The sequence below is a fragment of the Neolamprologus multifasciatus genome, chromosome 19 (assembly GCF_963576455.1).
Source record: "Neolamprologus multifasciatus chromosome 19, fNeoMul1.2, whole genome shotgun sequence".
NCBI lineage: Eukaryota > Metazoa > Chordata > Actinopteri > Cichliformes > Cichlidae > Neolamprologus > Neolamprologus multifasciatus.
This window is the reverse complement of record NC_140457.1, coordinates 20,941,837-20,964,989: the sequence shown is the minus strand read 5'-3', so window position 1 is coordinate 20,964,989 and position 23,153 is coordinate 20,941,837. Positions and strand designations below refer to the sequence as shown.

At 40.2% G+C, this 23,153-nt stretch overlaps 1 protein-coding gene and 1 long non-coding RNA gene across 19 annotated transcripts in view; one reads left to right on the top strand and one right to left on the bottom strand.

The window, feature by feature from the left end:
* The window catches only part of LOC146496551 (ryanodine receptor 3), a 114,785-nt gene extending 101,453 nt beyond the window's left edge, over positions 1-13,332 (top strand). For 10 of the 18 annotated variants that reach the window (XM_085143662.1, XM_085143650.1, XM_085143661.1 and 7 more), the window contains 20 exons: positions 81-169; positions 247-375; positions 519-623; positions 1,952-2,033; positions 2,205-3,517; positions 3,601-3,659; positions 3,891-4,065; positions 4,177-4,263; positions 4,358-4,552; positions 4,796-4,926; positions 5,007-5,049; positions 5,175-5,302; positions 5,412-5,472; positions 5,619-5,765; positions 6,843-6,977; positions 7,096-7,252; positions 7,390-7,454; positions 9,250-9,350; positions 10,072-10,123; positions 11,763-13,257. In XM_085143662.1, the coding sequence (XP_084999788.1) occupies positions 81-169; positions 247-375; positions 519-623; positions 1,952-2,033; positions 2,205-3,517; positions 3,601-3,659; positions 3,891-4,065; positions 4,177-4,263; positions 4,358-4,552; positions 4,796-4,926; positions 5,007-5,049; positions 5,175-5,302; positions 5,412-5,472; positions 5,619-5,765; positions 6,843-6,977; positions 7,096-7,252; positions 7,390-7,454; positions 9,250-9,350; positions 10,072-10,123; positions 11,763-11,858 (3,350 nt within the window). In that variant the 3' untranslated portion in view covers positions 11,859-13,257. Of the gene's footprint in view, positions 1-80; positions 170-246; positions 376-518; positions 624-1,951; positions 2,034-2,204; positions 3,518-3,600; positions 3,660-3,890; positions 4,066-4,176; positions 4,264-4,357; positions 4,553-4,795; positions 4,927-5,006; positions 5,050-5,174; positions 5,303-5,411; positions 5,473-5,618; positions 5,766-6,842; positions 6,978-7,095; positions 7,253-7,389; positions 7,455-9,249; positions 9,351-10,071; positions 10,124-11,762 lie in introns of all 18 variants that reach the window. The other 8 variants (XM_085143652.1, XM_085143663.1, XM_085143656.1 and 5 more) reach the window with 4 other exon arrangements.
* Positions 1-23,153, bottom strand: part of LOC146496550 (uncharacterized) — a 79,572-nt gene that overhangs the window by 38,526 nt on the left and 17,893 nt on the right. The gene's annotated exons all lie outside the window — the stretch shown is intronic.

The following is a 23,153-nucleotide window of genomic DNA, read 5'->3' as shown; positions in this document are numbered from 1 at the left end:
TAGAAATGACTAGAAAATAAATTCCTATAGTATCTATCTGCAGGAAATTGGTGTTTAATCTGTTTTATCTTCTGTTTTAGATTTTCAAAACTTCCTAAGGACGCAGACAGGGAACACAACTACAGTCAATATAATTATTAGTACTGTGGACTACCTGCTAAGACTGCAGGTATCACATTGTTACATCCAGAGCTTTAAATTTCAATAAAGTAGATATTCTATTAATTTTAGTGCTTTCTCTTTTAGGAATCTATTAGTGATTTCTACTGGTACTACTCTGGCAAGGATGTCATTGATGAGGCCGGTCAGAGGAACTTCTCCAAAGCACTAGCAGTGGCCAAACAGGTGTTCAACTCTTTAACAGAGTATATACAGGTACATAATCACAACTCTCCACAGTAAAAGCTGCTTAAAATGTTCATTACAATATCTCAACGGTCTTTCAGCGCTTTAGTGACGAGAAAGGCTGCTTGTCACCGTCTGAGCGTCTCTTTTCGTCTCTGTTTTATGTGCTCCAGGGTCCGTGTATAGGGAATCAGCAGAGTCTGGCTCACAGCAGGCTGTGGGATGCAGTGGTGGGCTTCTTGCATGTTTTTGCCAATATGCAGATGAAGTTATCTCAGGTATGTGTTTTGTCTGCAGTGACGCAGATGTGCCTTTATGTATTTCTCCGCTGGTGAAAACTAACTTAAACACTTGCTTGAGTTGTTTCATTCTGTGTTGACTAAACTTGTGTTTTGCTCATCTTTACTTTCACTGTGAAGGATTTCTGCTTCACATTGGAAAGCTGGTACTTTGCTGATTAAGATTTAATCCTATTATAAATGATTTGCCTTAAATTGACTCCACTTAACAAAATATATGGTGTAATGGCGTAATTGTTTTTTCTCCATTTTAGCAGCATATAGAGTACTACGCCAAAGTATTGTTTCTTTATATTTGGCTTCCACTGAGCCGCTGTTCCTTAGAGTAGTCTTTGAAAATTTCTCTTTTTTACTCATTTGCTGTCGCGTTCTTATACCTAACCATTTTCAGTGGGGTTTTTTTTTATGTTAATGCTTAATGTTTTTCAGTCATGTTTCAGGAAACTACTGTACCTGTTTCCGATTTTCCTAAAAAAATCATGAAAGGAAGCGTACCTCAAGACTTTTGCACAGAAATGTAGATCTAAAAATAATAGGAACCAAAGGGATGGCAGTGTAAATAAACTAGCATATGTATAAGGTCAACCACCTGCTTGTACAACTACATTAAGTCAAGTAACAGTTTTTTAAAAGAAAATGACCTGCTTGTTTTAATACATGCCTGCTTAGCTATAGTTAATAGTTGTTACTTAAGTAAAAAATTTAAATAACGGCTTGTACAGATGTGAAAATGTGAACAGCCCCTGGTGTTTTATTCGTTGCCACTAGAGGTCTCTCCAGGCTCATTAATAATCAGAAGCAACTCCAGTACAATTACACATGTTGTTTACCTCAGCTACATGATATATGACTCCATCATTGATATGTCCAATAAGCCAGGAGTGGGATGAAATCCACCCACCTAATCTTATCTCGTGGTCGTCACAAAGGGGCTGGGTTTGACAGCAGCAGCCAGGATGAAGAAGAGCACAGGTGCATCAAAGTACGCTTCAGATTTATGGCACATTGAATACAAAGCCCGTAGAGACCTTAAACGAGTCAGCCTGACCTCGCCATCTGTTCCTAGACAGCAAAATAACATAAACCCTGGTTGTGATGGATCGATGTTACCTAGAAGGACCTTCTGAGCCACAGCAGGGGCCATTTGAGGTCCCTACAATATTAAAGCCTTGATCTCTCCAACTCTCTCTGCATCACAGGGATATTAAAGAGCCTGGCTGTACCCTTACAGTTAGACTATCAGTGGTCTGTGTGACATATTGTACTATGACTCACCGCGTTTCCCCTTTCTGTCTTTTTTCTAACAGGACTCCAGTCAGATTGAATTACTAAAGGAGCTGCTGGACCTGCAGAAGGACATGGTCGTCATGATGCTCTCGCTACTTGAAGGTGATTTTTTTGTTTTTAATAACATTATATAAGCTTTGTATGCTGGTACTTTCATAAATCGGATTTATTTGCCTGATATAATCAAATGCAGAGCAGATTAGTCTAATCTGCATGGGGAAGTGTTTTTTTAATGAGTTTACTGATAAAATTTACTGCTTTATTGTCTCACAGGTAATGTTGTGAATGGAACTATCGGCAAACAGATGGTGGACACCTTGGTGGAATCTTCCAGTAACGTGGAGATGATCCTGAAATTTTTCGACATGTTCCTCAAGTTGAAGGACTTGACTACTTCGGACAGTTTCAAGGAGTACGACCCCGAGAGCAAAGGCGTCATCTCAAAGAAGGATTTCCAGAAGTCCATGGAGAACCAGAAGCAGTATTCTCAGTCTGAGATTGAGTTTCTTCTCTCCTGCGCCGAGGCTGACGAGAACGACATGTTCAACTACGAGCAGTTTGTCGAGAGGTTTCACGAACCGGCAAAAGACATCGGCTTTAACGTCGCCGTGTTGCTAACCAATCTTTCAGAGCACATGCCTCACGATGCCCGCCTCTCGACTTTCCTGGACCTGGCCGAAAGCGTCCTCAGCTACTTCGAGCCTTTCTTGGGCCGCATTGAGATCATGGGCGGAGCCAAGCGCATCGAGAGAGTGTACTTCGAGATCAGCGAGTCGAGTCGCACGCAATGGGAGAAGCCTCAGGTGAAAGAGTCGAAGCGGCAGTTCATCTTTGACGTGGTCAACGAGGGCGGAGAGAGCGAGAAGATGGAGCTGTTTGTAAATTTCTGCGAGGACACGATCTTCGAGATGCAGCTGGCTTCTCAGATTTCAGAGCCAGACCCCGTTGAGCGCCCGGAGGAAGAAGAGGATGACATCCAGACCATGATGGAGAACCAGGAAGAGGAAGACGAGGAGAGCGCAATGATGGAGTCTTCCTCGGCATTTACAATCGCATGCATCTCCATGAAAAAGAGCTTGTGTCACTTCCGCCAGCTGCTTACTCTTAAAAGCATGCGGCGGCAATTCAGGAAATTCAGGAAGATGAGTGTGAAGGAGATGGTGCGGGGCTTCTTCTCCTTCTTTTGGATGATCATCACGGGCCTCTTTCATTTTGTTTACAGCCTAATTTGGGGATTCTTCCACATCTTGTGGACCACAATGTTTGGGGGTGGCCTCGTCGAAGGGGCTAAGAACATGAAGGTTACAGATATTTTGGGAAACATGCCTGACCCCACTCAGTTCGGGATCCATGGAGACGTGTTAGAAACCGAAAAGATGGAGGCAAGCGAAGCGTCAGCGTTGGCGGAGTTGAGTCAGATGGCTCAAGGGGAAGCAGCAGAGGCAGATCTGATGGCTGAGCTACTCAACATACAGCCGAAGAAGGAGGGCAAGCACGGGGCCGAGCCAGGTTTGGGGGATGTGTCTGAGGTGGTGGTGGGAGATGCCCCGTCAATAGCCAGTGCAGTCAAGCAGAAGAAGGCACAGGTTAGTGATTTTGTTCAGAAAATAGAAGAAGAACACACCCTTATTAGTAGAACCTGAATGTTAAAGTAATCTGCTGATTCTAGATGGCGGCAAAGACGAGGGCTGTGAATGGAGACTACAGATCTGATACAGAGAAGGGAGAGTGAGTGTAACTTGTTCATTGTTACCTACATTATCACTTCTATATGTTTATTTGAGGATTGTGTTAGATTAGTTTCACATAAATAACAGTTATCGTATCCATGCCTTTATCCTACTCCTGTGCTTGTCCCTTTGCTTAGTATCCACATTTTGTTTCTCCATATTAAGTATACATCTGTGTCTATGAACACAATTTGCTATTCTGTCTCTAATGTATAATTTATGCTTGCAGTTCAGAAGATGGTGAAAAGAAGGACCACGACAAGACTAGAGACGAAGCTCCTCCAGAGCTGTCAGTGGAGGAGAAGAAAGCCCCGAAGAAAAGGCTCGGCTTGAAGAAAGAGGCACCGGAGGCTTTCATGGCGAGCTTCTTCGCCGGCTTGGAAGTCTACCAGACTAAGATGCTGGTCAGATGTTTTCCTCACTGCAGTTTTAAGATCACAACTGTTACATTAAGCACAAATACAAACTTGTTACACATAAAAACAAAGATGATGATCACGATTACCTCTTCACAGAACTACCTGGCAAGAAATTTCTACAATCTCCGCTTCTTGGCACTTTTTGTTGCCTTTGCTATCAACTTTATTCTTCTCTTCTACAAAGTAAGTTTGGAGCTAACCTACCACTTTATATACTCACCTTAGGGTCCCGCTTTTTTGTAAGCTGGGTGTCAAATTTGGTGTCGTCACCTTTTAGGTGACCGGTGATTACTCGGATGATGAAGACCCCTGGAAGGGTCAAGGCAGAGCTGGGGAGGAGGAAGACGAGGGAGCGCTTGAGTATTTCGTCTTGCAGGAGAGCACAGGTTACATGGCACCGACACTTCGCTGTCTGGCAATACTACACACCATCATATCTTTCCTGTGTGTAGTGGGATACTACTACCTGAAGGTATCCACAGTTTTTTAAGGTGGTCTAATGAATTTGTTAAGCATTGTAGGTGCAAAAATAAAACTGCACACATGTGGAGCATGAAAAAAATCAAGTAACTTCAAATATCTTGTTTGGGTATATTTACATTTTATATTTCAGTACACTTGTTCGTTGTTAACCCATGCACTCACGTGCACACACACACACACACACTGTTCATCACCGTCTCAGTGATGCAGCCCGATTTCTCGTGTGTTCAAGGTGCCTTTGGTAGTGTTCAAGCGGGAGAAGGAGATAGCAAGGAAGTTGGAGTTTGCAGGCCTCTACATCACCGAGCAGCCGTCTGATGACGACATTAAAGGACAGTGGGACAGACTGGTCATCAACACTCCGTGAGTCAGCCTTTTATCAAACGACGAATCATAATCTTGTGCAAACAGAGGTTTAATTCTGTTTTTGTTTTTTGTATCAGCTCCTTTCCCAACAACTACTGGGATAAATTTGTCAAGCGCAAAGTAAGTAGCTCATGTAATTTAAGTTTAATCTGCTGTGCACACAAGCTATAAATGGAATCTGGTTACACTCACTAAATGTCAGCTGCCGTGTCTCTTATATATTTCCGCGTGGCTTCTGTTTGTAGGTGATAAAAAAGTATGGAGACCTTTACGGAGCAGAGAGGATAGCAGAGCTGCTGGGGTTGGACAAGAGTGCCCTGGATTTCAACCCTACAGAGGAAACTGTTGCCAAGGAGGCTTCACTGGTGTCATGGTGAGAGATTGGGCTGATAAAAAGCAGACAGCCGGGGGCTGCTTGGAGTAAAAATAGAGGTCAAACAGAAAATACGAGCCCTTCATATCAACTTTTCTCTGTTGCCCAGGTTGAGCTCAATCGATACAAAGTACCATGTCTGGAAAATGGGGGTTGTGTTTACAGATAATGTAAGTTTAAAAATAAGTTTGGATGATTAATTGCTTTGTTTTGTAGTTTTATTGATGGTGGTTTACATTATTTGACAGCTGATGAGGTTGATGGAGGATTTTATAGCAGGGCGAACGGCTTCTGATCCATTTTGTTTCTCCACCAGTCATTCTTGTATCTAGTTTGGTACACCACCATGTCCATCCTGGGTCACTACAACAACTTCTTCTTTGCCGCCCATCTGCTGGACATTGCCATGGGCTTCAAGACTCTCCGCACCATCCTTTCATCTGTCACGCACAATGGCAAACAGGTGAGGAGGAAACGCATACAGTTCTTCTATTGAACAGCAGGGGTCACTGCAGAGCTGGTGGTGAAACACATTTTTTGATCACAGTTTGCAGTGATGGCAATTCCATTCATGCCATTCAAAATGTGCTAAATTATGCTTTCTGCACGCCCAAAACGGATTTCAGTTGAAATCATTTTAATTTTGCTTTAAATGTTAGCACAGTTATTTAAATATTAAGTATTTATGTCCTTAAAAAGCTACTTTAAGCGCTAAAAGACCCAGGCTTGGTTTTATAATAGGTTAAAGCCAACATATTAACAAATATTATCTTTTTATTAGGCTATTTCTCTTGTCATTTAACTGATCTAATTGACCATTTAGGTCTAATTTTGTTCATCAGGTTCTTAGAAAAATGATCTCGCTTGTTGGCAGCTAATATGCAGGTGACATGAATCACAAATGTGTCATCCAGCAGATACTGTATGTGTCGTGTGAGATAATTGGAATGTTCTCAGCATCCTTTGACATTTGAGTTCAAATGGCTCACATGGCTTAATTTAAATCCCACTTTGGATTGCCAGTTCTTCCAATAATTCCCATGTTAACTGACCAGAGGGACAAATCAGAATTTAATGTCACCTCAGTCTCCAAGGGTGGAAATGCACCAAAATGGCAAGGCCACAAGGAATTAGCGACATCTCCCAGACTCAGCCGTCTGTGGGCTGATCAATCACGCTGTCAATCTAAATGCGCTTTACGCCGTTGTTGCCTTTCAGGTTTACAACCGGCTGAGATGTAGCTGAATCCATTTTTTATTATATGTGAATAGACTCTTTTTTTGTTTTTACTATAAATAAATAACTCATGTGAGTTTTCTTATTGCACTAAACTTTCTCTTCGGTTCCACGCGCTTGAACTTTTCCCCTTCTCTCTACTCACTCCTCTCTTGCCGATCTAATTTTGTTGCAATTTTTTTTATAGAAAACAAATGGAAGCCAGCAGCTCTGCCCCTGCTGCGTCCATTGTGTGTCTAAAGGAAATACATAAATAGCAAAAAAAGAGCGAGTCTGTAAATGCAGATTTCATGTGTCTCTGTAGCTGGTGCTGACAGTGGGCCTGCTGGCTGTCGTGGTCTATCTCTACACTGTGGTGGCCTTCAACTTCTTCAGGAAGTTTTACAACAAGAGTGAGGATGAGGATGAGCCAGACATGAAGTGCGACGACATGATGACGGTAAACTGGAGTTACGCTTTCTTTTTTAAGGAACAGATTTGGGCTCGCTGCTTAAAATAACCCACAACTTAATGCTCAGCCTCAGATTTCAATTAGACCTCCATCTGTGTTCCCGCAGTGCTACCTATTCCACATGTATGTTGGGGTAAGAGCAGGAGGCGGGATAGGGGATGAGATCGAGGACCCAGCTGGTGACCCCTATGAGCTCTACCGCATCCTGTTCGACATCACGTTCTTCTTCTTTGTTATTGTCATCCTCTTGGCCATCATCCAGGGTACATAAAAAAAATCCCAATTTCAACCTTATTTATCAGTAATTAGACGAACCCACAACATATATCCATTTAAATATTACAGTCTTTATGCTGAGGGTATGTATGTCATGCTCACAGCAGTTCCTTTATGGTTGCAGGTTTGATCATTGATGCCTTTGGAGAGTTAAGAGACCAACAGGAGCAGGTCAAAGAGGACATGGAGGTGAGAGGACAGATCATCATAACTTGCAGCACTGAAGGAAGTGGCAGGAGTCTAAATCATAGGCCGTATATAAAAGATGGACTTAGCTTATAGGTCTGTGAAGTGAAGCCATTGTAGAAGTCGTCCAGTGTGGCCACTCCGTGTTTGTTGACTTTGGTCATGTTGTGGATGATGTTCTGTGGATTCACGTAATGATGGTCTAAAACCTCGTCAAGAGATGGAACATCCAGAATCCTCTGCTGGTGGGTCAGCGTGATGTCCTTCCAGATCTGCTCATCCCACTGTCAGCGCTCGTCTCTGTTTCTGCTGCTCTTCTGTTGGCTGATTGTTGCCTTCCTGCTGTGTTTGGAGTGCAAATTCTACATTTTCCTGGTTCTCCGTCTCCTGCCTCCTCCTTCTAAACTTGAAGAAGCCTTCTTTGTCCTCTTTGAAGGTCTCTTTTTTTATGGATCTGGAGTCTGAGGATCAGGGGATAGAAAAGTGGAGGGAAACCCGTGCAATACATTGTTGTCCTCCAGGTCCTCTGTTCCCCAGCATCCCTTTACATCTTCAGTCGCATGGTTCTTCAGAAACTTCTTTAGGAGGTGAACTGTCTGTTGCCTAGTAACGTCAGGGCCAAGGCTACTGTTACAGAGCAGCTGGTGCAGCCAATCAACAGCAGCAGAAGCGGTGAAGCAGGAAGCATAGTGCCTGAAGTTCTATGGATGCTTCCTGAGGGGCATGCAAGCTCGAAACAAATGTGTCACATCATTCCACAGTTTTGTGGCTCTGTACAGTCCAGGACAAATAACATGAGAACTCATATTTATCACAGGGCAGCAATAAAGTTTATCTTCATTCGATGTAGCGACAGGTAATATCCATCACTTGAAGAAATATTTATGCATGTCTCGCTACAAGCTTAAGGGCCATCAGGGGGCAACTGTTAAAAAAGAAGACCGGGTGAGACTCCACAGTGTAACAGCGCTCGGCTCTCTTGTTCTATGACCTCAGTTAATACTCTCTTGGTGAGCAACTGTTTGTTTCACAGACTGCTGAAAACAACATGATGTTCATTTTTGCAAATGATTACACTCTTTACCGTCTGAAACCGGGTATAGTTTATGATGGGCCAACCTCATATCTGGAAAGTTGCTTCGAAATAGCGAGACAGTTGAACACTCAGCTCGACCCTTCCTAACAGCACCTCCCTAACCATTAGACGGCATAATCGCGCTCACGTCCACCTTTCATATACGAATAGATTTAATGTAGATCTTCTGGAGATTACGGCCTTATTAGTGGACTCTTGTGTCTCGTCTCGTGTACTTGTCTCTTTTTTTTCATTAATATTTTACTTTGTCTGGGTTACTTTATGGAAATTGTACCCCCTAACCCCCCTTTTTGATCACGTGTTGAGTTTTAGAGATGTGACACATTTTTGTGAGCTCACCATCTCTCTTGAGTATTTAAACAGTCACTGTGACAGGCAAGTGAAGATCAACGTGCACGTGGGAATTTTGGAAGCATACTTGTTGATGCATACCCTTGTCGCCTAAGAGAGGGCAGATAACCCTTAATGAAACTGTCAATAATAAATAACTGTGTTATTTTCTCAGACTAACAGGTCCCTGCAGAGCCTCTGTTGTTCATAGGCTGAGTGGGACTGAGCGTGATGAGTAACTTGACCTTAATATTGTAAAATATGTCCAATCTGGTGTTGCTTTAGGCAAACTCTTGTTTACTGTAGTTCATCAATGAAGCACAGAAAAAGAAGAAGGAAGCGTGCCTTCTAATTTTCATTTTCTGTCCTCAGACCAAATGTTTCATCTGTGGGATCGGGAACGATTACTTCGACACAACCCCCCACGGCTTTGAGACCCACACCTTACAAGAGCACAATTTGGCCAACTATCTGTGAGTATCCTTTTGATCAGTAGTGTTTGTAATGTTTTTTTTTGTTTTGTAATCATTGCAGTAATCTTTTACCATTCGTGTCAATGCTTTTCTGTAATTTAACCACATGATTGGTGGCTGTAGCACGTTACTGCAGCATAAACACCAAAGTCACTAGTAGCAGCATTGATTCAGAACACTAGATCCCTTCAGGTATCCTTTCCATCTGCCTGTGTTTCCCTCACACGCACCGCTTAGCCGGTGTTTCTGAATAATACCAGTAACAATAGAAAGTCTCAGTCCATTTGCTTCTCAGTCAGCTGGCCGGAGGATATCACAGCGACCTCATTATGTTGCTTCATTACTATTTAATGCCATGAACTTTAATGGAAAATAGGTTTGTGATAGCATGCTCTCATTCAGTATTCATTATGATTTGGCATGCTGCGATGCCCATAGAGATACAGCGGCTCATTGCCATTTACGCTCGATTTGGGGAACAACAGGTGATTCGGAGATAGAGACGAGGTGGTGTAACTTTATTTAGACACTAGCATCGGTAACTGTGACACCTAGTGACGGAGAGTTTGACATTTACGTGATTAGTGTTGCAAAAATCAAATGTGTCACAGAAAAACTTCTCGTGTCCCTGCTCTGTGCTTCAGCTGTGGTGATGGGCTTAGATACAAGACTGCGATTCCCCTTTAATATTTTTTTCTTTGTTCTCGTTTTTCTTATAAAGGTTTTTCCTGATGTACCTCATCAACAAGGATGAGACAGAGCACACTGGACAGGTAGAAGACTATTTTACCCTGATTAGCTTAACCCAGTCAATATTTCTCCTCTTACTGTCAACACCTATTTTGGTTTATTAGTTTTTTCATATCTACCCATATTGTGGTGGAATTAAAGTATTGTTTAATACTCTGTGGTTTACATAATATTAATTAAGGCCATTGTACTAAGCACATAGAGATTACATTTTAATTTTAGGTCATATTTGTGTGGATAAAGTGGTAAGATTAATACTGCTTAATAACATTTCAAGTAGGTGCTCATCTACTAGCTAACTGTTTTGCCTCTCTTAGATAAGACAGTAGCTATGTCCCAATTCATAGGCAGCATCCTCCGAAGACCGAGTTTAATAAACTCAGCCGTCTGCTCCTCACTCGCTAATATATAACTTGACATTGGAGTAAATTCTCGACCATCTCACACTTCTGTTAATCAGTTTTCTGTTTGACGTTTATTTAGCTGTAATCTCAGCTGAACCGATTTACTCAGGAACAAATAAAACACTGAAAAATCCAAACAATAACATTTTTAATTTATCTGAGTGACTTAGTAACATGTTTAACTTGAGTAGTGAAAGACCGCGGGGGATCTGAAAATGATGTGCCGGGAGTCCGCTGTTCTCGCCTGGAGCCTTGAACCCCCGGCTAGCTATTGATCTGGAGGGTAACAGACGTCTCCGAAAACATCGGAGCACTTTTGCAAATATGTGATGTCTTGATAAATCAAGCAGATATTTGAAATTTACACAGCTATATTCTTGCCTGAGAATATGTTAAAGGTTAATTTTGTGATTACAGAAAGAGTAATCTGAGTAATATTAAAACTAAGTAGCTGCCGCCATTGTTGGAAACTGGAATCGGCTGGGCCGCCCTACGAATTCTGGGGTAGGGTACAATCCTTCAAATTCGGGGAAATGAAGGACGCATTTGTCGACCGCGTTTGGAGCAGCCTTCGAATTGGGACAGCCTTTGTCTCCTGGCTGTGACGTAATCAGCCTTCAAATGCAAGCTCCGAAGGATGCGGCCTAGGTTTTGGGACACAGCTAGTATACTCATTAAATACCAAAACTGTTTTAATGATCTTTCTGTTGATACGTTCAAAAAAAGAAGGATTTTTGGGCATCATGAACATGAATATACTTGGTATTAAGTGCATGTTAATACCAACTATACCCATTTCAGCTCGTTAACACACCGTTAACACCGGGGCGATCGTGGCTCAAGAGTTGGGCGTTCGTCTTGTAATCGGAAGGTTGCCGGTTCGAGCCCCAGCTCCGACAGTCTCGGTCGTTGTGTCCTTGGGCAAGACACTTCACCCGTTGCCTACTGGTGGTGGTCAGAGGGCCCGGTGGCGCCAGTGTCCGGCAGCCTCGCCTCTGTCAGTGCGCCCCAGGGCGGCTGTGGCTACACTGTAGCCTGCCATCACCAGTGTGTGAATGTGTGTGTGAATGGGTGGATGATTGTGTATAGTGTAAAGTGCTCTGGGGCCCTTAGGACCAAGTAAAGCGCTATACAAATACAGGCCATTATTTTACCTGTAATTATGTCATGTTTAAATTTTGGATATTTAAATTCAAAACATTCAGCTTTAGGCAAGTTAAAGATTTCGAGCTAAACTCTGATGTTGGCTTGTGTCCAGGAGTCCTACGTGTGGAAGATGTATCAGGAGCGCTGCTGGGACTTTTTCCCAGCTGGAGATTGCTTCCGCAAACAGTACGAAGATCAGCTTGGATAGAGCAGATGCATCCTCCTTGCCTCTATCTGCGTGGCCTGCTGGAGCATGTAGTCCCACCTACAACTGCTGGAACACGACACACACTCCCACCACTGGTTTGGACTGGTGTGAGGAGAGGCAAATGAAAATTATGTACCCTGTAACTGTCAGTACAGCACCCGTCTATGAGGAAATGACCTATAACTTGCCCAGACATTTAGGTTTTCTTTTGGTTTGGGGGACTCGTTTTTGACAGCGTGTTGCCTTTTACTCCACATAACCCCAAATCATTGCACAATTTTTGTTTTCTTTTGGTCTTTTTGAGAAATATTGGGTTGTGTGGGGTTATGGGGACAATGTGTGAGTCATATTATGCACAATATATGAATGTTGAACTTGAGACTTAATGCCAAAAGAAAAGCAGTGGAGTATAATAGATATACATAGTGCGCAAAAATGTGATTTAAGAAAAGATTTTTTTTCGTCAGATGTTGTAACATTTATCTATCGAGATGGAATCTGTAGGATGACGTGACAAAAGGTTTATTGTGTAGGATTTTTTTAAAAAAATGCCTAAAGTTCTTCATGAAGTGCCTTACAGTACTGTATCTACATTACAATGAAGCTATGCAAAACTTTTGTTTCTTTTCTTTATTGTATGTAAGTACAGTAGTTTTCCTGGAGCAGTAACAAGTAGCTGTCCAGATATGTAGTTTGTGGCTGAACACTTTCATTTGAACGTGGAAGAAGAGCGTTGGGACAATTTCTTTTGTTGCTGAATGCAGCGTAACTGCAAATATTCAAGATACACAGTGTATAAATGACACAACAGAATTTCCTGAAGACTTTCAAACAAGAACAGAAAAAAAAATGAATTGCTATTGTATGGCCATTTGTATGTAATAGCTTTGCTGATCTGTGCATTTCTTTTGATGGAAAAAAAAAATAAAGAAATTGATGCAAGAAACGTTTGTGTTTACATTGTGGTTGTTTATTTTTCAGATTTTTGAATTTATTTCTTAAAGCAATTAAATAAAAATATATCTCCAAGTCTAAGATCTCTGAGTCATTTCAGAAACGTGAATTTCACACACCACAAACCTCAACGCTATATCATAACTCTGACCTTCCTGTAGCTTTTAATTATGATTTAGTAATAAACAAGTAATGGCCAAGTAGGTGCGTACTTCTGGTGGGTCAGAATGGCAGGACGGGGCCTCAGCAGACTACATGATGGGAGTTTTAGACCTATTACCCATGGTGCCAGCTGTCAGCTCACATCATGTCACCACACCTTGGGCACCACACAGTGCTGAAGCCTGCCGCTGAGAGCAACTCTACCACCTCAGCTTACAGCTCTGGCATAATGACTATTTTGTATGGTCCCAGCATTGTGTGTGCATTGTATTTTTGAAATTAAAACGTGATATAACGTGATAATGTAACCATTAAAACGACTATTGCAAAGCAACAATAAAAAGCTATCCTTACCTCCAATTGTTATATAAAGCTGCTCTTGTCATAGTACAGTAAATATTTAACATGCAGTGTTTTGAGTGGATTAAAGCAAATGCAGTCTCTGAGCTAACTCAGTTTAAAGCTTTGTATGTAATGTTCTGTGCTCTAAAAAGCAAATGGGCTCCTACATTATTTAGCATATTATGTGGCTATAAAGGCAGCAGAAGAAAACTGTAATGTGCAATATCAGTGATGACTTCCATGTGAAGCAGAGCCAATATGAATTAGCAACAATTAAGCCATTCGTGATGACACACACAGAAACACACATATAACAAAGTCGTGTTACCAACAAACAACTAAGTTAGAATGGGTTTCATGCATATAGAGACTGATTTGTTTCTGGCTACCACTTTTTAAAACCTCATAAATTTATAAAACTTATAATTTGGTTTAGGTTAAGTAAAACTAATATGACAAATAGTCTTAAACCTTAGCGTTAGCATGATTCTCAAGTAGTGTAAAGTGCGTAGAATCAAAACAACAAGTTAAACTCTAATTACAGACTTTTTCTTAGCTTAATGCGAACACTTAAAGTGAGAACAACACACAATCACTTTTGCCGGTCCCAAGCCAGATAAAGGAGGAGGGATGGAATTGTGACATTAAAAAAACAATAACTACTGAAAGAAATTTAATTTGTAGTTCTAAATAAATTCTAAATATATATAAATGCATTTAGGGTGTTTTTTACTGACTTTATGTCTCTTCCATGATGTTATTTCTCTGTCCTACAGCTTGGGTTACAATTACATAAGCATGACCAATTATGCAAATAAAGGCAATGAAGTCATTGAGTGACTTCTAGCCACTTTTATGACAGCCAATAGCGATTTTTGTTACTGAGGAGTTGGCAACACTTGATCAAGCTACCTGGTTGAGCTACACCTGCTAAAGCTAAAGCTATTGTTAGAGAAGGAGATATTACCCATATGGAAAAGAAATAGAACAAACTTATAAAAGACTTGCAAAAGATGTGGCCTACTTCATATAGTGAATCATATAAGGCTTATATGATTTACTCATGAAAAGTGGCCACTTTCTCATTACTTTCATATATTGTTTTAGTAAGTATCCAAAACATACAAGTTCCATTGATATAATTTTTCAAGGGATCTTATATCTGTTTTCACTCTTGTATGCTTTTCATACAAGTTTCACACAAGATTTATATATATCTTTTCCATATGGGTACAAAGCTTTGCTCAGTTTTTTTTAATCTGCCAAACCTTTTTAATTATTTATTTATTTATTTAATTTGATGTAATCGGGACAGTTTAGCATGAAGCTGATGGGCTTCAAAGCAAATTTATAGCTTTAGCTAATTCGCAACTCTTGTCCCTAGTTGGGCTTTTATATACTCAATGCACAACCAAGATTTTACAACATCACACACATACATTATATACTTTGTCTGAAAGTAATGATACCTTTTTTATGAACAAAGCCGGGGTAGCTGTTTATCATCTTTTTTGCTAGCACAGAACCTTTGCTAGCTTGAACCTTTGCTAACATTAGGCCAACTGATATGTTTGCTATTGTTCTTTTCTCCTGACTCTTGTTGAGAGACCCTTTTCCTTTCCTTTTTTACCAGCTTAGTGGTAAAGTGAAAAATGTTTATTTATGAAAATGTAGAGCAGGGTTAAGTTTTAAACAGGAAAGACAGCTAACTCCCTAAAGAAGCACTAATGTGTTAAAGTGCCTTTTACACAGTAACTCCATTATGGTACGTGTTTGTAAGGAAGGAAAAAAGGTATAGAAAGTTCATTTTATCTGGCAGAATTACTCTGGGCTTTTCAGACACATACCCAAGGGGCTTGTTTTCTAACATAGGGTACAACATGACTGGAGCCTAAAGGTAGAATGAGACATTTTACACCTGATTTCACTTGTTCCTTAGGGGAAGACCTGACTCACAAACATCAATAAAATACAAAGCTTCTGGGTTTTTTTTTCCCTTATTGTTTGGGATGTACTATTGTTTTTAACTTGGGGAAGTATCTGCTCCCTGTCTGTGTTGAATTGCCATTTGGTGTGCCTTCTGTTATGCCCAACCCCTGTTCTTACCACAAGTGACCTATTGCTGATGTAATGTAGCTGAAAGTTGTATCCGGCCCATCATGCCGGGTCCCAGCATGGAGCGCGTCTGCAGTGGAGTGACAGATCGCTCGGGAGAAAAAAGAGAGCAGCTTGAGTCACAGTCTGCGCTGTCACTTGCAGCTGGCCACCTGCAGACAAACCTCCAACTGGTGACAAGACGCTACATATGGTCTGTTGTCAGTGTTTGAACCTTTTATTCAACATTACACAACAGCATACACTCTAATAGTTAAAGCAGGTTGGCTAGGTTTGTCACAGTGAACTCGATAATACCAAGATTCAGCTCTTGTTGTGTTTTACTATCCATTTAGTGTACGTATTATTGCCGTGTAGTTGTGTTTACAGACTCTGTGTCCATCTTGTTACACTCATATTTTGAGTATAATTCGTTTGACAAAACTCACAATAGACAAACTTTTAAAAAATTAACAGATATACCGTTAAGTCCACAAGCATCTGAACAATCAACACGTTTTTGCTGATGCTCCCATTATTCTGGTACAAGTAAAACTTGGTGTCAATAATTATTTTAAGGGCTGTCCAGGCTATTTTAGATGTTTTCTGATGAAGGTTAATCTGGCCTTCTTGTTCTTGAGTATAACCAGTGATTTTTACATTGCTTTAAACTACTTTCACGAAGGTGTCTCTTGATTATTGACTCTGATAATGATACACCTACCTCCTCAAGAGTGTTATTTTGTCCTGTCTTTCTCCCTTCACCCCCAACCAGTCACAGCAGACGGCTGCCTCTCCCTGATCCCGGTTCTACTGGAGGTTTCTTCCGGTTAAAATCATGTTTTTTCTTTCCCACTGTCGCCAAGTGCTTTAAAAGGCATCGTCCGATTGTTGGGATTTGCTCTGTGTCACTGTTGGATCATTACTTTAGAATACAAAGTGCATTAAGGTGACTGCTGCTGTGATTTGGCCTCATATAAATAAAACTGAATTTAATTGAGTTGACTTATATAAAAGCTATAAAATACAAATTCAGCACTTTAACTTTGGCCATTAAATTGTGATTAAAATGTTCACTTGATTTTAAATCTCTGAAAACTGTCAACTGGTTCGCTGTAATTCCTAAATAGTTACTTTGTGAACTAAAATGGAAAACTGCACTTCAATCAAATACTGACTGTTTGAGTTTAAATCCACAAAAAAAAAAAAACCAAAACAAAACCTACAAAAATTGTGTCTTTGGCCAACGAAATCAACGAAAGCAAATCCTGACTTTTTAACTCCAAAAGAGTGGTGGGGAAGACCATTAACGTGGCCCCAGTTGTGGATAAGAACCTCAAACTATTCCCAGTAGTTTACTTTTTACAACTACTTTTGTAAAGACATCTTTTGATTGTAGACTTTGATAAAGATCGACTTATTTCCTTGAAAGTGTATTGACTTGACAAAATCATTTTGTCATCATACCCTTTAGTTTCAGTGTCTTTAGTGGTCTTTCAGGCCATCATTGCATTCATTCTTTTTAAGAAAGGGCCCAATGTTTCGACCACTCCTGAAGATTTTGCAGTCGCCTAATGACGACCTTCTTCAGTTACGTCGAAATCTCTTCGGGCTTCAAATTGAGAGCTCCGCCGAACAGCTAACCAAATGCAATTTCAACACATTTTTTATCAGTTTAATTTGTCAGGGAATAATGAGGGAACTGCGCTGACCTGGCCATGAAAGTGCTGAAGGATTAATTTTCAAATTACATGTAAGGCTTTGAAAATATGGAACGCCAGGACTGCCATAATGAATTAATTAAATACACCATTAAATAATTAATTAAATGTGGCAATAATTAATTAAAATTGGAATTAATTAATTAAATAAATAGTTATGACACATGTAATTAATTAATTATTGACACATTTAATTAATTATTTATGTATTTCACATTTTAATTAATTATTGACACATTTAATTAATTAATTATTGACACATTTAATTAATTATTTATGTATTTCACATTTTAATTAATTATTGACACATTTAATTAATTATTTAATGATATATTTATTTATTTCATTTTGGCAGTCCTGGCGCCTGGCTCTCATCATGAATTAATTTTATCTGTCAACCTCACCCATCAAATGCAGGGGGCGGGGTTAACGCTGCCCATGCAGCTTCTCTAACATTTGATTGGTTGCCGTGCAAAGTAAGTCAAAACAGGTCGATCCTAGATAATCGATTGCTTGTGTAGACTTGGGCCAGCCAGGTATCCCAGAATGGATTTCAAATCACAGGCAGCAATGTTGGTGGTGTAGTTTTAAAATACCCCGTTTTTCTGTCACCAACTACACTTTTAACAGTGTTTTAGCTGCGAATGTCGCGCTGTAATCTTCACATGTCCGGTCAGGTTGTCAACATAGAACATGTTTGCAAAGGTGCTCAGATGTTTTCAGAGATTTCAGTAGCTCTGCTAACAGTCAGCATGCAGAGTGCACCGAGGGGGTTACGTTAACCGGTTTGTTTACATATTCCACTCTCCGTGTTCCACGTGTTGCATTCGCAGATTCTCATTTTCACCGAACGATCGTCTCTTTCCGCCTGGTCTTGTGTCTCTGTGCTTCTGTAACATAAAGAACGACTGACATTTTTCTCACGAAACCAGCGATCAGCTCAACAGGCCCTCAGTTTACCTGCATGCATCCTCCTCCTCACCTGTCAGCTGTTTAACACCTGCTGCTAATTCAAGAAACACGCCCACGTTACCTGGTGATAGTCACAGTTTAACTGGGCAGCCGGTGCTCGATATTTTGCAACGTCAGCACATTTTTCTGCACAAGATAAGTAAATATAGTTTTTCCCGAGCGCAGAGCTGCTGGAGCTTGTTTCCCAACAGAGCACTTTATAGGCGAACCCACTTCATCAGCGGCTGATGTCCAATCATCGGCACACAGCTTTGAAACCTCACCTGAGTTTTAGCTCTCAGTGGTTAAACGCTGGACTTAATTCACTCAGGTTCTGTCTGTCGGGTCACGTTTACTTCGCTGTTTTATTTACAACTGAGCAAATCGGTTTGGCTGAGGTTAAAGTTACGTTTCATAACTGCACAGTTTTACAGACGTTTAATGGTTCACTGGCACATGTGTTAGACTGAACCATTCGCTTTTCTTTATCTGGTGTGTTTTGGATTTAACAGTGAATTTTGAGATTAAACTGACTTTTAAAATGTTTTTATACAAAGAGGAAAGAGAAGGCGCATTTCCACCGAAAGGAGCAGAGTTTCCAACTACATGTTCATAATGCAGACTGCAACCTGGACAGAAATATTATATCATCTGTTTTTTAATAGTTATTCAACTGTATTCTAGGCACCAGCGATCTGTTAGAATTTTTAGAGTTTACTTAACTAAAAATAAATGAGGTTAACATATAATTTGTGTGATTTATTCTCTCTCTCTCTCTTTTTATTCATTTATTTATTTTTTTGCTTTTTCGGTCAAGTTATGTTTAACTGTCAAAGGTTTGTTACAAACTATGAAACACATGGTGCAGACTTCTGGATGTTAGAAGAAAACTAATACTGCTCATGAATGAGACTAAAGGCAGGAAGGTGTCCTTTAAAACTAAACATGTTAGTAGGACTTTAGTATTTATATCATAGTTTATGAAATAGCACGTGTATTTCAGTAATAGCCTACTGATTTCAGTGTAGTGGTGAACAGTCACACAGCTCACGTGGGTGTTATCTGTGATACTCCTTAACTATCATTTATCCAGGTTAACTTCAGTTAACTCTGAGCGGCTGGATCGACGGAGGTCAGACAACAATTTTACATGTATGATCTTAAAACAGGACACAGCCATTATCCATCCTGGCCTCATATCAAATGTGAACGCAGACTGAGTCTATGTTTGACGTTTGCTTTATATCTAATCTTCCTCTCAAACATTTAAACAGCAGCGAGTCTGCAGCTGGAACACAAACTCAAATTGTCGGAACAGGTTTGATCGTTTCTTGCGTTCATTTGGTAATTTATTAAATGTATAACTGTTATAACTGCTGAGTCTCTTACGCTGATGAAAATGCAGAAAACACAGATCACGAACACCTGTTCAACCAATCGCTTTCATTCCACTTTGACAAACTGACGGTTCATCTCTGTTACAGTGTTGCGTTAGACTGCTATATTTTTGTGTTCTTTATGCTGTAGATTTTCACGTCTCTGGAATAGTTGGCAGTAATAAGGATGCTTTTCTGTAAAATCATATTGATATGACCCGTGAATTATTTGTAGATGACAGTTAGATTAGTCAGCTGGGAAACTCTGGGTTAACTCATAGAGCTGAAGATATCGTGGACATGCTGACCTCGCTCTGTGGTGTACAGGTCCGTTTACCCTCATGATTAATATTCACAATAAAAATATTAGCCGAACATCATGAAGTCTGTATGTGTGTCATAGTTTCGAACAACCTTTGTACAGTTAAAGCCAGCAGTTACTACACGAGGAAACACCAACGTTATCTCTTTTATGCGTTTATACACAGGTCACGCTGATTACTGAACAAAAACCCAAAGATCAGCTGTTAATCGAATTTATTTGCTCTCTCTCCTCCTTAAACATGTTTTTAATGTTAGTTATAATTCAGAATTGGCGACTGAAACACGTAGGACACATAAGAACATCAGGAAATAAAACCCTGATAAATATAACCTCAGTAAAAGAAGTCCGTGTCAGCGGGGGTTATTACAGCTGTGTACCGGGGCCTGAGCTTTGTCGGTGGTAATAACAGCTCAATTGCTTGCGAGGCGAGCGGGTCTATCCACGCTTTGCCGTGAGATTGGGCAGACATCTCCGAAATCATCGAAGCACTTTTACAAAGAGGCTGTATCTTGAGAAACCGACCAGACACATGAAGATTAAACCACTACATTCTCGGCTAAAAAAATATTAAAACTGTATTTGGTGACACACACAAACAGGGTTTTTCAAAGTTCAGTTCTGTTAGTTTCCACATGCTGGTTGTTGTGTGCTAAAAACAATGGCTACCAGGCCAAAGCAATGGTTTTGAGTCGATCAGCGTTAACCCCGCCCCCTGAGTTTGATGGGTGAGGTTGACAGATAAAATTATTTCATGATGAGAGCCAGGCGCCAGGACTGCCAAAATGAAATAAATAAATATATCATTAAATAATTAATTAAATGTGTCAATAATTAATTAAAATGTGAAATACATAAATAATTAATTGTGTCAATAAATAATTAATTAAATGTGTCAATAATTAATTAAATGTGTCAATAATTAATTAAAATGTGAAATACATAAATAATTAATTAAATGTGTCAATAATTAATTAATTACATGTGTCATAACTATTTATTTAATTAATTAATTCCAATTTTAATTAATTATTGCCACATTTAATTAATTATTTAATGGTGTATTTAATTAATTCATTATGGCAGTCCTGGCGTTCCATATGAAAACACTATGCATGAAAATGGCTGTAATTCCTAAACATTCATTGCTGAAAGTCTGCGCTTCAGTCACATCTTCATTGTTCGTTTCAAATCCACTACGGTGGTGTAGAGAGGAAAAATGTGTCCTTAACTATGATTTTTTTAAAGTATATATAGCAATAATAATAATAATAATATTTGGAATTATTTTGGCTATGATTATTTTGCAGTGAAAAATCTCATACTTAAACATCTCTACCAGTTAAAGCACTTTGAGTAATCGGTTATATAAATGCTGGTCTCGTTTCTTTTCTAGTTAATCGATTATAATATGAATAAGTAGTAGTAATAAATAACATTTAATATATTCCTAATAAATGTTCATTTTTCCTTAGGTAAAGTAAACGCTTCTCCTCATCTGAGAACTCAGCTGCCTCTGAACAGAAGCGATGCTAACTGTAAAACCCTCTGTGCTCTGTCCAAACACTGCAGCACTGGCATCCATACTGTGGGCAGATGTGTTCCTCCCTGAAGCAAACTCTACAGCAGTAGATTCCGTGTGTGACTTTGTGCGTGACAGAGAGCAGCTGAATGAAAGGGATGGTGACTAAGAATAAAGGCAAAGAGCAAACTAACAGCAAATTTCAAAAGGCACCAGGAGGTGTAAAAGCAAGGGAATGAAGCCATGTGCTTTATTCTCACAGACTGTAAATCATGACATCTGTCAGCTGAGTCATCTGAACCGAATTTGATTGCAGTCTGCAGTAAGTTTTAATAAGAAGTCAGTTGAATGGGGTAAATAGTTTTATCTACTGGTATCACTGAACCTTACTGGGGGGCCAGATTGGATGTAGCCTTTATTATGTGAAGACCTCAATTTCTATCACAGCCCCTTTGTAAGGTACATAAACCACAGGATTGATGGATCTGGGATATTCTATCTTAGAAACTCTTTGTGTGTCCAAACCACACCTATTAATGTTTTAATGTGTTGTGTTTCTGTGTGTTGTTGGACTGAGGTGCTGTTTCAGAGTGTCTTCCTTTATAAAGTTTGGGTGGGAAACCCTTCACTCAATATTGTTCCAAACAGAAATGATCTTCCCCTTTCAAATCTTATGTAATGTATTCTGAAGACAAACTAGACAGCGCCAATAAAAGAGCTGACACATGTTTTATCTGTGAATACTGCCCAAAAAGTGTTCAACATGAAATTGAAACGACAAACTTCCCTGCTATATCAAAATCTTGATAGATTAAAAAATGCATTTATAGTTTCACCTCTGCTTTTTGTCGACTCTCATCCTTGATTTTACTTGCTTGCTGTTTTATGGAGGTTTTTTTTTAAGAGAACTAGGTTCTAGGCTCTTGTCCAGGGATCTGTTACATGTTCAAGGTCAGACAAAGACATTTTAGCCCATGGCTGTTGAGCAAGTGAAGGCTGCAGGGCCAGCAATGCAGACATCCAGTGAGCGAGTGCTGAGCGAGGGGTTGAAGTGAGCTGAACAGGCTGCTTCGTACTCCGCGGGTGTTCTATTGCGCTGATACGGCAGGGGACAAGTCAAGTACGAATCCAGCGCTGACACCAGGCCACACAACCCTGGATAGGACGAATGAGAATCCAAAGGGATTGTGCCTTTGGAGGTGGTGAAGGTCTTGGAATTTGCTCCTCAAGTGGAAAGTCTGTGTTTGCATATAACACATAATCTACAGTGTTGTTATTTTCTTCTTGCTGACAATTACATGATAATAACAATACCGGCCTCATATATGTATTTCAGTTAAAGCGAAATATGGAGCTAGCGCTAGTCCGTCAGATAAGCAGAAGCTTAAGTCTGAAAACAAATCCACCCACTATCTCATCTAGAGCTTATTATTTTACTCATTCCTGTTTGCTCTTGTTGGGTTTACTAAAGTACAAAACCCCGCTGGAACACAAGACCAACAACTGCACGGCAAAACCAGACAGAGCTCTTTTGTCTTTAGACTTGTGAGGGAGGTCAAGAACTGTTCCCTTCATTTGAACCCAGCCAACCTAGGAACGGACTCCCGGTACCGCTTCTTTTTTTGAGCACAGGCAGTTCATACATGAATATGCAATTACAAATACACATGACAGTCTTAACCCTTTACCCCGCCAGCGGGCCCATTTTACAAGCGCTCTTTAAACAACTGTAACTCCGTCAATGTTTACGCTAGAGCAGGGGTGGGCAATTCCAGGACCCGAGGGCCGGTGTCCTGCAGGTTTTAGATCTCACCTTGGGTCAACACACCTGAATCACATGATTAGTTTGTT